General features: G+C 39.1%; 1 protein-coding gene across 1 annotated transcript; it reads left to right on the top strand.

The window, feature by feature from the left end:
- Positions 1-666: 666 nt before the first annotated feature.
- rhoab (ras homolog gene family, member Ab) lies at positions 667-10415 on the top strand. The gene is made up of 5 exons (XM_014967912.2): positions 667-818; positions 5920-6077; positions 6577-6697; positions 7101-7231; positions 7889-10415. The coding sequence occupies exons 2-5, from the start codon at positions 5922-5924 to the stop codon at positions 8060-8062; spliced, it is 582 nt and encodes a 193-aa protein (XP_014823398.1). The 5' UTR covers positions 667-818; positions 5920-5921; the 3' UTR covers positions 8063-10415.
- Positions 10416-15238: the final 4823 nt, after the last annotated feature.

Raw genomic sequence — 15238 nt, 5'->3', positions numbered from 1 at the left:
ATTTGTAGTAACATTCTTCAAATATATTAATGAAAACTAAAAGGGTTGATTTTATGTGTACAGTATTTCCCCATTGCTTTGAGTACTTTTATTACATTAAATTACCGCTAGGTGGGGCAAGAAGCTTTTTTTCCGATTCATTGAGGTTGTAGCTTAATTAACTGTAGCTTTAAACCTGTTAATCTGCTTGGCTTTGTGTAAACAACATTATTTTTATTTTAAAATAATATGATGCCAGAAAAAAACAAAACAACCCCCCCCCCCAAAATGTTTGAGTTTGATGCTAAAACGATTAAATTAACAGTTGAGTATTTTTATTAACACTATGCTCTTGAAAAATACTACTGTTGCTTAAAATTTAAGGAAACTTTGGGTTTTGAGTGTTTTTGGAGTCAACAAAAGGTATAATAAATAGTCATTACCGATTTCATCCTTCGTAAACAGTTACTGTCATAAAGTTGTACTATTTGTGGTACTAAGAGTGTGTGACTCAGTGAGCTACAAGTTAATTAGAAAGGTATGAAATTCCACGCCTGCCTGAAAACAGACCTTGTTGATGGCTAAATTCACCAACATTACACATTTAGCTCCCTGGTAGTGCTCCTTTCCAATCGTGCCCGCGCAGGCGTGGCTCTTGGGCTCGTGCCTGCCACCCCTCCCCCAGCTACAAACCCCATAACGGTGGCGGCGCGCTCCCGTGAACTAATTCATTGTATCAGACTGAGACAGGAGGAAGCAGCGAACGACTGGGCAGACTGGAGAGCCGCTTAGCTTCGAGAAATACTGAAAAACCCGACCGCTTGGCACATAAACTGAAGGTAAACTACTTTCTTGATTACATAATGTTTTAGATAAGACACTTGTTTCGTGTTGCTTAGTTTAAAAGTTTAGAACATTAATTTATAAAGTTGTCCTTGGTTTTGGGAGGCCGAGCCAGCGAGGCTAAATGCTAGCGCGGTTAGCTTACCGTAGCTAAGTACTCTGCCCCCCACTGTCCGACCTCGGTTTCTGTGCTTCTTCCGCAGTCGCCACATTACTTTGTTTAAAAAAAAAAACCTAGACGTGTTAATTCAGAAATATGAAGACAAAAATGTATTGCACATTTCACATACGGTCAATGTAGGTTTTAATGGGGACTGCGAAAACTATGTCAGACTTAAAAACTGAGCCTCAAAGACTGGCCTAGATTTGCGAGCCGTAACCAAACAATGAGGTCTTTTTTTCCTTCCCTCGGCTAATCAGGCAGCTTCCCATCCCTCAATCGTTTCTTTTTTTTTTTTTGTAAAATTAGTTTCCCCCAATATGTACGGAATATTAAGCTACACTTAAACAGCTAAGTTAGTTAAAAGACTACATTCGCGTTAAACGTAGTTTTTTTTTTTTTTTGGTAGATTTTGTGCCACATTAGTGAGTAGACAGCATCTTTATTCAGCTAAATATATTCGGCATTTAAATATGTATTGTTTGTAATTAATTTAACCTTCACTAATAAGCATATAAAATATATTGATATGTAAGTTTGGTGTGTGTCGGGGCCACCCACCCATTCTTCCACTGCGGACACACTAGCCATCTGTTGCCTCTGTGATGACGCCATCTTTCTGGTGACCCACCCAGTGGCTTGCAGTTTAGGAAAAAAAAAAAAAGAAAAAAGTTTTTTTGACACTGGTAGCTCTCGATGGTTATGCGCAGCTTTTCTTTTTTTATTTTCCGTGACTTCCTCGTAGGGGTTTGCCGCCCTTCACCTCAGATGTCGGTTTTCTAACTGGTTAAATGTCTCATTGCTCCAGGCTTTCGGGTAATGACATCCTTCACGTTTTTTATTTTTTCCAGATTAATTCTCTTGTGTTTTGTGATTAAAAACAGCAACGGTCTTTGTTTTCTCTTCCCCATATTCATGTCTGCCAGTGGTGTCTTAAATATGGAATATATTTAATCTATGCGTTGCTATTAATTATTTATCAAAGCATAAAATTACTTCATAGAGGCACAGGTTGTATTATCCCTACATAAACCAAAAGTTGAATCGTTAATTAAAAAGCCTAATTTTGCTCAAATAACTCATTAAAATGTATTATATTTGGGGTTCTTGCCAGTGAGTGGCTTGTATATAGCACATGAATATTGCTGTGATTCTTTCGTTGTGCCCAAGACATGGGTGGGTGTGAGCAGGATTTCACTGCAGGGTTGTCATGCTGTCAAGCTCAAATCTGTTTAGTAAATTCATCTTTTCAGTTTCACCAAGGGAAGTCAGCCACTGTCCGCTGTAAACAGACGACCGCTTAACACCTTTACTTTGGGGAAAAGATCCTCCTGTAAATGAAGGATAACACAAGCAAGCTTAGACTATGTGTTCATGCTTTGTTGGGTATTGAGTGTAATTTGTCTGTAATACATATTGGATAGCTTAAGCCCAGTTTCTGAAGCTTTACTTACTTAAAGATTTACATTTTTTTCAATGCTGACACACTTTCCAGATAGTGCTTTCTTTAACTGTTTATTTTCACGTTAACTACATCCGCTGTTGGTTACACATCAGATATGACCCCAATAAGGCAACTTAATTTTGTTTAAGCTGTGAGATGTTGACAGATGATTTGTAACATCACTATTCTTATAAAAGTCCATTTGAATTATTTTGATTTAATATAATAAATTTGACAGGTTAAAGGACCACTAATTATCTGATTGTCTTGCTGCTGTTGTGGTGTCTGCGTTGATGATGGTTCAACATTGGTGTGACACACCACATTGCAAACAGACGTAATTGTCTCTGCAGTGATTACTTGGTTGAATGGATGTTTTTGTAATTTTCCAAGTTACCTGAGAACAGGATCAACCTGTCAGAATCACACAAATATAAAATGTTTGGTTTCCCTAGCTTTAAACTCTCACGACCACTGAAAAAAAAAGAATTTAATTAAAGTCTTAAATTGAAGACTTGTGTGATATGTGTGGTTATCCACTTAACATGTTATGATATTTGCAGATGTTCTTTCTAGCCGTTTGTGGCTGCCTTGCTTTAAAGCCTGGAGTAAAGTACACATACTATGCACTGACTTCATCTCACTTAATAGTGCCAGGTAACATCTTGTTAATGGGCAATGTCTCAGATCGTTGTCCTTTTTTCTTTTCTTTTTTTCCCATCAACCTAAGAATAGAGGTCTATTTAAAGCACAAGTAGGCTGGACCCAGTGATTGTCATTCCACAGGTTAACTCTCAGTCCTGTTAGTCAGCTTGGTAATGAGATGTTGGGAACAAGTTTGGTTTTGTTTTCCATAACTTTCTAAAACACCAGAAGAATGTTTTGCTGAGTGATTTTTCGATTTAACAACTAAACAAATCAAGCAGCATTATTATAAGATAAGATGTTTTAATTACGCATTCCAGTTTCATCTACACATAGTCCATTTCCTAAACACTCATCAGGTGGTAAAAGCAAAGGACCTGCCAGGTTTCTGTCTGAGGCTAAAATATTTCTCAGCCTTAAATAGCAGCTAATTTTCTACTCTGACTGTGTGGGATATTTCCTGCCAATAGATGCAACTTCATTCTGTGTAAAGGACAAGATGATGAATCATCGTGTAAAACGGTAGCTAGCTACTTTGGTAATGCACCAAGATCCATATCACACAAGGCGTAATGCCTGTGGGAAAGCGTTTCACTTCACACCTCTGCAACACCTCGGGTAGCTGTATTTTGATATGGTGCTTTTTGAAGCCTCTGGAGTCAGTTTGGTGCTTTGATTAGTTCACAAATATATTGATTGCCTCATTGTCCATTGGTTTTTGTGGCTTTGTTTAGATAAACTCCTAAACAATGTACTCAGTCCTTCTCTATCCCTACTGAAAGAGTTGGGAAATCTTATCAGAAGAGATTCCTAATAGGATCCATCTAATCATCAACTCGGTGTGTTTGAATAGGAATCAAAGCCTTTGGTTGTGACAAAGTAAGATATATCCCTGATGAATCCTGTCAAAACTCTCTCCTCTCAGTAGGACTGGCTGATTAATCTGATTTTATCAGTTAATCAAATTCTGATTAACTGAAGATTTAGTCTTTAGAAAATCTGGGGGAGGGGCGGTGTTCCTCCACCAATGCAGTCAGTGATGTCAGCCTGCCCATGGCCCACTATTTCATTTTAATTTGGTTGGACTTTGAATTCAGGTCAACTACCATGATGATTGAAATGAAGCAAGGTTTTGAAAATATTTCCTATCATTTGTAATTTCTTTTTAAGAAAAAAGGCAAGAGGGAAAAAATTTAAATCAGAATTGGTATGAAAAAAATCTGTGATTTTGAGCCACATTGCCCAACCTTAGCTCAGTGTTCATCTCAAAACTGTTGACTTCTCATTCATATGCCATTTTTACTTTCATTTCTTACACTCATAATCCTGCACCCTTCCTGATGGGTCACATGAACGCAGTCCTTTAAAAAAAAGGATTGGTTATCTGTGATGAAGAAGAAGCTCTAACCATAATTGTTGGTGCCTTTTTGTGGTCCGAGTTTTGCACAATTGTTTTCATTGCTGCTAGTGGGTTTTATTTTCTTTAGCCTTTATATTTTTAATTGTTTATGCCCATCAAATTTACACACAAACTAACAAATCTCATCTTTCCACTGACGATCAGAAGCTGCTTTAAACGATCTGTGCTACGTCTCTTCCTCACAATTAAGTGCGGTAGGTTTAAAGATTTGGTGGGAGACGCATAAAGAGCGTTTGTTGAAAGCAGGTCACTTGTATCTGTTTTCCCACTGGCTGTCTTATTCAAACACTGACCATAGACCGGCCTGCAGGCTGCAGCCGTCCCCATTTCGTCTTCTTTTTATCCTCCGTCATAAAGGGAACGGTCTGATGTTGTTTGACATCGCCGTCCTACTTAAGACTATTCATGAAGCATTACGGCACCTCACAGGGCTTTGGTGCATCTGAGATGAAACCTGATGGGAACAGGCTGTGAATGAAGTGTTAGCATCATAATCAACCTGGATGTTGTCATCAGATTTTTTGAATATGACTCATGAGCTTGTTATTCTTTTTTTCTTTGTCAGAGGCTAACAAAGGAGAGCCATTTGCATAGCTAGCTCTACAGATCCAACTAGCGTCTACTGTAAGCTGATGAGTCAGAGAACACAAGACTTTTAAGGAAGTTATTATTTTTTTTTTTATCCAGCAAACAATGAAGGCACAGATTTGGCACCATTGTAGCAGTGTGTTTTCTATTAAATTAATCTCTGATGATTGAGGTCTATTTAATTTCCTCACTGTGAATAAAGTAACTGTCCACACCCTTTTGATGGTCAGAGATGAGTCTCATTTGTTTACCTGTAAGAATCTGTGTCATTATTTGCCTGGACTTCCTTTAACTCAGTTGGCCACCTACACTCTAGTGTTGGTCTGAATTACTGGAGCCTTGGCTAAATGTGACTTCCTGGCAGCTCACATGTTCCTGCTCTGTGCTGTGATTGTTTGATGGCGTGTGAGAACAGGAAGCTCCGGGTATTTAAAGATCTGGAACTACGTTTTGCATTTAAAGCGTGATTCCAACCCGTCCATTGGGGCAAACTGACAACCACAGTCTTTGAGATGAGCCAATCCTCTGACACAAAAAGTTTATGTTGACTGTTTTTGGTCATTTATAGAGTGATTAAATGTCAGCTAAATATGTACAGTCAATACTTTAATTTGATATTGAATTTTATCCTCTCTGCCCAGGTTTGCTGTACCTGAGGCTGTGAAAGCTGCTCTTAGTCTGTGTGGTTAAATGTGTCAAGCATGGTGTTGCATCTGCACTATGCAGATCTGCGCTAATTACACATTGATTCTAGAGGGCAAAAATGCTACTTTTTATTTTATTTTCCTTCAGATGATGATGTTTTGCCTAACCGCACCTATTTTTATTGCTCTTCTCCAGGGATGGCAGCCATCCGTAAGAAGCTGGTGATAGTCGGCGATGGAGCCTGTGGGAAGACTTGTCTTCTTATCGTCTTCAGCAAGGACCAGTTCCCTGAGGTCTACGTTCCCACCGTGTTTGAGAACTATGTTGCTGACATCGAAGTGGACGGCAAACAGGTTGGACAATCTTCCTTTTTCATGTCCTTTCATGGGGTGGCAGCTTATTTACATAGTGGTTTTTGTATGATTACAGTAGGTTTTCCATTTCTCTGTGAATCTATGTAGATATAGATTTTTTTTTAATGAAACTTCCTGACACAACATGTCACTGGCCACAAATTTGGAAGTCCTGACCTAGTTCTTGGTTAATGGGATTCTGGGAAGCCGAGACTGAGTCTTTAGTGGCCGGTTAATTTTTAACCCTGTGTGCTGCAAAGGACAACACAAGCTACTTCATGTGGGTCAGATTTTTAGAACGGTCTTCATCCTGTCTGCCTCGTCTAATTGCATTCTGTTTGGTCGGTTTGGGCTTTTATAATTTAATCAAATTCCAATGGGAATAAAGTTTTTCTGTTAAAATGAAAGTTAAAACTCCTTCCCTCTTTCTTTTTCCCCCCTTGTTCCCTTGTCTTAAAACATGTAGCCGTGTTCTCATGTTAATGTTTGTTTGCGTCAGGTTGAGCTGGCTCTCTGGGACACGGCCGGTCAGGAGGACTACGATAGGCTGAGACCCCTCTCCTACCCAGACACTGACGTCATCCTCATGTGTTTCTCCATAGACAGCCCCGACAGCTTGGGTGAGTACAAAACCACACAGGCGTTCAAGCATGACATAACCAACCCCCCCACCCCCCACCCCCACTCCAAAAAAAAAAAAAAACTTAATGCTTCTGCTTTTTGCAGTACACTTTCCTGTTTTGCCTATTTTCTTTAAAGCAGTTTGTAGATTGAAAACATTCAACTTTAGTTTTAGAGCTTCTTGAAAAGGAACATTTGACATTTTTTAGTCACACATTTTCCAATTGTTTCTTTTCCAGATCTTCTAATCACATTAAAGTTATAATGATCCCATAATTTTTATAAGGTCAAATTAGATAATTAAGAATATAGTTTTTGTTGTTAATCGTAATTCTACAATACATCCTCCTACATTAAACACTATGTAACCCAGTTATTTTTCTTTTCTCTTTAAAATGACAGAAAATATTCCTGAAAAATGGACCCCAGAGGTCAAGCACTTCTGCCCCAACGTCCCTATAATCCTTGTAGGAAACAAGAAAGATCTACGTAATGATGAGCACACGCGTCGAGAGCTGGCCAAGATGAAGCAGGTGCCTCTTTTTATGCCTTATTTCTAATTATTTAGGTCATTCTCTGAATATTTCAACATTGTTTTGGGGTACCACAAGGCTCTCTGTTGGTATTTCAACTATTTATGTGTATTGATATTTACAAAACATCTGAATTGGCCTGGTGGTAAGAATTTACACACAAACAGAAGGTGTCGATATCTAAACACCTTCAATATCTAAATTGTTTGTTAAAATAGTTAAAAATCTTATCATACTGCAAATAAACTCAGTAAAGATAAGCAAATGGTAAATCACAAACATTTTTATTAATTGTACTTTATTGACATATTTAAGTACATTCTACTTTACTATCCTATTCATATGAACTGCACCATAATTTGGACTGTCAAATTATGCTACAGTTTGAACATTGAACTAAAACTATGTCTAAAAATTATTCAGCTTAAAAACCAAGATGTTATTTTTACAAGAATCAAGTTTTCATTAGATAAATCTTTTTCATTAAGATGTCAGTGATGATGGTTTTGCTGTCTTTATTTGGGAGCTGCGGTGCACAGACTTGGTTATTCTATAGTGGTGAATAATTGTCTAAAGGGGAGGCTGGATCAAATAAATGTCAACCATCATGAACGTGTGAAGTTGAACCGACTCTTGATTTGTCTCCTCATCCCACAGGAACCAGTAAAGTCGGAGGAAGGCCGGGACATGGCCGGGCGCATCGCAGCCTTTGGTTATATGGAATGTTCTGCAAAGACCAAGGATGGCGTACGGGAGGTGTTCGAGATGGCAACCAGGGCGGCGCTGCAGGCCCGCCGCGGAAAGAAGAGCAATAGATGTGCACTGCTGTAAAACGGCAGACATATTTGGACTGTTTTCACCCTGGGCTGTTCTACCCGGGGATAGGGCTCAGTGGGGAAAGAGGGATCACTAGAACGAGAGGGAGGGGAGGGAAGGGGAAGAAAAGACTGCAGTACATGACTACCGCTGTAAACTGGCTGTTTGTTGGACTCTATTTACCCTGGGACTCGGGTTTAGGAAGGAAGGAGCACAGTAAATGACTGCCGCTGTAAACCTTCAGGCTCTTCACCTGTGTGCGTTTCATTGGGGCGGGAGATTTACACCAGCTACCAGCCGACTGCTGGTTAGATTGGCTCATTTTCGGCAAGCCACTGACACTGATTGAGATGATCGAGGAATCCCAGTCCGCTGTTAAAATCAGACTGGTAGACCTTCGTTTTAAGGAAGACTGAAGTTTAGTTTTTGCCACAAGGGGAGGGGGGAGCTATTCCTCCCGTATGCTTTAGGCTGCCGTTGGACCACAAAGGTTGCCATGACGAAGCAGACACCAAACCAGAGCAGCATCTCTTAGTTTTTGCTTGATGGATTACTTGAACTTCTGCAAAAGTAGGCAAACACCAGTGGACTCTTATTAACTGTATCCTCCCACAAATAGCTTTCCAGCGTTCATCATGAGCTAGGAAATGGTCTCCAAGATCGGACATGAGCAGCGGCAACATGCTCACACCTCTTTGCCTTTTGCTGTATCTAATCCTGCGCTTACACACTCCCAGAGACAAACGCGCTGAGATTAAGTCTTGCTGAGATAATCCACAGGTCGCCTGATATAGAGCGTTGATTGTAGATCAAATTTGATAATCTCATTTAAAGCGAGTCATCACCAGATCTGGTCGTCAAGCTGTCGGCTTCTTCTGTTAGCAGCGTCCAAAAGATTAGTTGTGGCCACGCAAGGCAACCAAACACTTGCCTGCTCTGCTGCTCTGCTCTGCTCCTGGTGCATCCACTTTGATCGGCGATCATTTGCATGCTCTTTTTCCATTTAAATCAAGTCAACCTGAATCAGTGGAAGTGGCAGAGGAATCGACGTCCCATTGGACGGCAGAGGTAGCTTTCTGCCCCGCATGGCGAGGCCTGAGCAGCTCCAATCCCTTCCTGTTCCACTTAGCTGACCGCTGGTGCTCACCTTGCCCTGACGTTTAGACCAGGACAAAGAACAAGGAGAGGGAGGGGGGGGTAATACTGTTTACATGCACAAAAACTGATCCTCTTGTTTGAGATGAACAGTGAAATCCTTGTTTAGGCATGTAAAGAAAGAGATTGAACACACAGTAGGGACAATTCTTTTTTTATTATTATTATGTTTTTAGAGGAAGTAAGGGGCCTCTGATGGACCGTTATTTACATATTCGAGTTCTGCTAGTAAACTACTTCCATCTGCTTCATCGGTGAAGCGGGCAAACAAAAACACATTTATCTGGGAGATTTTCCACGGGAACGTCTCACTCATCAGGTTGGTCGGCCAGATGGATTTTTGTGCAGGTAATCTTAAGTTGCTGTGCAGTGAAAGGATTAACCTCCTGCTGTTCATTTTGGAATATTTTTTAAGACTTTTTCTTAAAAGATGTATGGCCAGTTTTTATTTGGGTTAATTAAACAGTTTATTTTGTATGTTTAACTGGCAGATTCAGGGTCTCTTGGCAGCATTATACCCTCCTGTTCTTATTCCTGGCCTACTGGGTGGAGCCTGTTCCAGAAACCAGTCTTGTGTTGTATTTGTATTTTATTTCCAGCTTTTTAAAAAAAAGTCATAAACACGTCTATCAGTATTTAAAAAAAAAAAAAAAATAGGAGGTGGAAGTCTTTGGGAATTATTTGTGTTGTTGCTTTAGTTTCTTTGTTGTTTTATTTTATTTTTTTTCTCGGCGCTTTACCAGAAGTTTTCTGATAATTTACATTTGGTTGTAAGAAACCGTCAATCATCCCTGCCAAATGCTGTTGTTAGGCAGTCCGGAGAAAGGCTGGCCTCTCGGCTGCCTGTCTAGAGCATCGCCAGGGCCACGAGTGCTGGCTTTTTTTTTTTTTTTCTCCTCTCCTGTTTGTTTTGCACACAAACCTGGCTGAAAAGACGGAGCGCGGGGGCATAAATCAGCTCGACTCATAATGTAGATTTTTTTTTTTTTTTTAAAGATTTTACTCTTGATTTTTAAATCCTGATTTGTTTTTTTTCTTGGATGCTGAAGCAATGACGTAAGCAAAAGAAACAGGAACACCACGCTGTATGCAAAGTCTGTAAATATGAAATGAGGGGGTTTGTTCATACTAGACTATACACACGCACATGACTGGAAACTGTATTTGTAAACTAGCTTTGGTTTGTGTAATAAATTACTTTCTATAACACCCACCTTATGCTCATTGTGGTTTTAAGGGTCTTTTTATGTAAATAAAACGTGCGACAGGAATATGACGGGTATCCATTCTTGTGCTTTCTGGTTAGCTAATGGTCTATTTTAAAGTTTATTACACCATGAAACTTTTTTCTGCCCAATCGTGGACTGAATTAGGCGTAAATGCAATGGAAAGCAGTAATTTCCTTTGTTCTATGGTATATTTCTAGATCAGAAACACATTGCAATACATGTCAAATCATTCATTCAAACCAAAAATCAGAACTTTTAACCTCAGTCTAATTTTCCAATTGGCCACTGCAAGAATAGATTAGTGATTTAAAAAATAAAATATTTTTTGGCTACAATAATTTAGCAATTTAGGAAAATACCTCAACTGTCTATTAAAGTGATCTTCTCTGAGAGTAGAATCAGTTGAAAAAACCCCAGAATGACGGTGAATGCATGAAAATAAAGTGGTGCTTAGCAAAAACATCAAATTTGCCTTTGAATAAAACGTTATACACAAAAAGAAATTAAGCTGCCGATTCAAAGAAATACTTGTGAAGGCTTTCTGAAAACTTCAAATATTGGACCAGCAGAAGAAGAGCTTTTCTGCCAGATTTTGCTTTTGTGATATTACAGCAATTATGTTTCCACATTTTTACCAAGTGTCACAATAACAATGGTGTATACTGAACATCTAACACTGGGATTAAAACAATATATTGTTCTCAGTGTTTTATGATGAAATGATTCCAATGTCTGATTTGTTTCATATTAGTCCGACATTATTCAGCCTTAAGAAGGTGGATTTTCAGAATAAGATGTCCATTCTCTGACCTGCAGCAAGCAGCAGACATGAAGAGGATCCCTGGTCTGAGAGGAACAGAGCTTCCACGCTCTGATGCTCAGAAACACGGCTTCCTGTGCAGCAGCTTCCCACAGCGAGGCCTGTGCCGCTGTGAGCGTGGGAGGCTGCGGTGAGGCGGCTTCAGCCTGTGTGGGATGATCCTGGATGCCGAGTTAACGTTCGAGGAGCTGCGAGTTTTCTCCAACGTTATGTGCAGCATTTTTGTTCAGCAACATAACTTTCAAATCAACAGATGTACAGCTTTACATTTACATTAGCGCTCTGTTGCTTCTGAAAAAGACTAGTTAGAGCTGTCTTTTTTTTTTCTTTTTAATAAGCCAACATGAACTTGTAGGAAGGATCTCTGCATAGTGTCATTTGCTTGCAGACTCACTTCAATTAAAACCTATTTGCGAGCCTGGCGGCGAGATAATGAGCTGGAGAAACTAAAATCTATTTGGTCTCCATGTCGTCACCGGGAGCAAGAGCACACAATAACAGGAAGAAAGGTGACAGTCAGTCTGATTGGTCTTTATGGGAGTAATAATGCCCCTTGAGAACTTATTATTAGAAAGGGGCTTGTTTAATTATTAAAGGTGTCCTTTGTGCTTCATATTTCCTTCATTTTATGAGAATAAATAACACAATTTACAGAAGAATTGTGTGGTACAAATACAGCTATGTGGGGAAAAAAAAAAAACATTAAGTGTCACTACCTTCAAAAGAAATCATGATTTTACATGTATGGACAATAAGATAATTTAATTCCAGGTAAATTAGTTTTACTTACAATGCAAAATATATCAACAAAAATATATTCTGTGGAAAATGAAACGCCTTCCTTACTCAATGTTTCACCTTACTCTTAGTGGTTGAAATAACTTTCGCCGTTCTTTTCTGGTTTTTTTGAATTTTCTGGAACAAACAGACCTGAGCTTGATGGCTGCAGCTATGAATGTCTTTCCACTTGCAGGCGATTTTCTAATGGATTCTAAATCCCTTCGAAACCTCCTAGAAGCAACCACAATCTTCTTTCTGGAGGTCTCAGACAGCTCTTTTGATCGCACATCCTCACTTCAGCTAAATCTCTGAGCTTTAAAGAGGGGAAGCCCCCTGTAAAATGTCGAAAACCCGTAATCTAACCAAGAGCACCTGATGTGGTGGGAACAAGTGTTTTAATTACTTGCACGGCACAAATAGTGGTTTTTAAAAAAAAAAATTTATGACATTTTGCATAAAATTTTGTATGATCTTTTCTTAAGCGGTTATTACTTATTCATATCGCTCAGCATAAATGAAGCTGGCTTTAAACATCCATATGACATGTTAGAAAAACATGGATGAAAAGTTTGTTCGGAGGAGGGATCTACCTGATTTAACCTTGTATTTTAAGGACTAAAACATGACACAAACACAGCAGAAGCTTTCATATTTATAGTTGCTCTGCTTTGGCATTGTTTTTATAGATCATTTTGCCACTTTGCACACATGTGACGTTCATTGTCAGTTCTTTTGACTCTGTGCAGAATGTATGTTCTGTCTCCTTTTCACTCAAAAACAACATCGCACACATCCTCACTGTTATTTTTCATCTTTGTTCTTATGTGAACTGTTGACATGCTTATTTTTATTTCTCTTATTCTGTATTTTGCGCTGAGCATTGGGTCATAATAATCATCTGTTCAAAGAAATATGTATGACATTTACTTAAAATACATTTTGTAACTATGCGTGTTACGGACGACTCTGGAACTTTCTGAAATGTCCTCGTCGGATGCAAAACCAACACAGCAGTTCAGAAAAATAACATGACATCAGTCAGACAGCATGATGGTGGTAACAGTGTGGCGGTGTGAGACTGCTGTGCTGCTTCTGGACCTGGATGTCTTCACATAATGAAGCATAAATTCTGCTCTCTAAAATACTGAGGGTTCATCAGTTTGTGACCTCAGAATTTAAGAGCATTTTACGTAAGGCAGGAGGAAAGTGATTCGAAGGACACCAGCAAGTCCACCACTGAATGGCTTCAGAGAAAATATATATAGAAAATTAAGGGTTTATTTGGGGGGAGTGGGTGGGCGCTAGTCGAAACCTGTACTACAATCCAATTCAAATCCTGTAATGACCTTAAATGGGTTGTTTACGCTTAACCCTTGTTCCCCAGAGTCTCTTGGAACAAATTAGATGGCTCTAGGGATGAAGGGGTTAAAAAACACAATTTTTGAAGAAGAGTAGGCCAAAGTTCATCCACAGTTAACCAAAAAAAATGTATGTGTAGGGGTGATTACTTCCTCGCACAGATTTGTAAAATATTTTTTTTTTTACAAATCTTTACAAATAATTGTTTAATTTGTATTTATTTGCTTAGCTTTTCTCTGTCTGACATAGAGCGTTTTGATTATCTGAAACATTTCAGAGTGACAACCCCACACAGAAGACATCTGTGAGAGACAGATACCTTTTTACATTACAGCATATCATTAAATGTTACAGTTTTAACTTTCAGCTACTCAGGGGAATGGCTATATCTACAGAGACACTAAGAACAAAACCCAACAGTGAAAAAGGAAGGAAGGAAGGAAGTCCGTCACTGCCTACTCCACCCAGAGCTGGTGGCAGGGCTTAATGTAAGACATAACGCTACTTCTGGTGCAACACTTGTGAAGAAATGAGCAACAGAGAAGGAGGGATGGAGGGAGGGCTGCTGCGGGTGATGAGCGATCTTCCTCTCTCTTTCTTTCTTTTTTCCTCCCCGTGACTCAAAGCTCCTCACCCTGCTCCTCCGGCAGCCAGCCGCGGAAAACTAGCGCACAACGGCGTTCTGCTGCCGACTTTATATACTGCTCTATTTTTAGCCACTCACGAGCCCAACTATTTTTAACCAATATGAGCTCATGGCCTGGTGCCTCGTCCAATAGGATTAAAGATGGAAGAAGCTCTTGACCAATGGGAGGAACTAGAAGGAGTGAGGGGGCGGTTACATAAGAGCCTAATAACTGAAGTGATACATCCAGCCAAAGAGGGAACAAGAAACAGAAGACAAGCGTCTCACTCTGACACTTTTCTGAAGTACAAATGACATTACATCTTGTGATTTACATCCTAAAGATTTATTTTAGACCCTTCCCCCCCACCGCAACCCATTTAATTAATGCCATTCTTTGATCAAAAATAAGTTTTCTTCTAAAAGATTTCTACGATTACTTTTTGACTTTAATTCTGAAAAAATAATTGTCCCCTTTCTTGTGTCAAATGGAATGAATTAAATAAAAATAAATATTTGTTTTTTTATTTAGATATCAAGAAGAAGCTTATAAAAAAAGAACACTTTCACACATAAACAGGATAAACACGTCCAAATAATCTGGGTCATTTGAACCCAATACAGTCCTTTTCGGTTACAGTCCAGCTCAGAATTTAGTTTTAGATTCCATGTTTATTCTTTCCTCTCAACATCTTGTTATACAAACATATTTCATAGTAGCCCTAAGAGAGTGTGTGTTTTAAGGTCCCTGCTTCAAGACATATCGATTGTAAAAAATAAATAAATTAAAAAAAATCAGAAAGTAGTATACCACAGCAAAGCTTGTTGACACAAAGCCTGGTGTTTGAGCAATAAATGTGTTATTTATTTTAAAATTTGAAGAATAGAATCAAAAGCGAGCTGAGTTTGAAGCCTCAAATCTGAAGACAGTCATCTTTACAATAGAGAATCTTTGATTCTGACTTTCGACCAGCAGGACTGGCTTTTCTGTCCTCTGTCTGGCAAGAATTGTTTTGTTATGGTTTCGGACAGAGACTGTGACAGGGATTGCCCAGCGTTTTGAATCATCAGCAACACCCAACCACTCTGTTGTTACCAAACTTTTATTTTTAGGTATCCCGCACGGAAACTCTAGAAGTAGTGACTCATCTGTCTCAGCTCCTGACGTTGGATAAGTTCACCCACCCACATAACATATATTCTAAATGATCATAAACAAAAAC

This window comes from Poecilia mexicana, unplaced genomic scaffold (genome assembly GCF_051168715.1).
Source record: "Poecilia mexicana isolate PSO_F unplaced genomic scaffold, ASM5116871v1 scaffold_7, whole genome shotgun sequence".
NCBI classification, from domain to species: Eukaryota; Metazoa; Chordata; class Actinopteri; order Cyprinodontiformes; family Poeciliidae; genus Poecilia; species Poecilia mexicana.
This window is presented reverse-complemented; position numbering and strand designations above follow the sequence as displayed.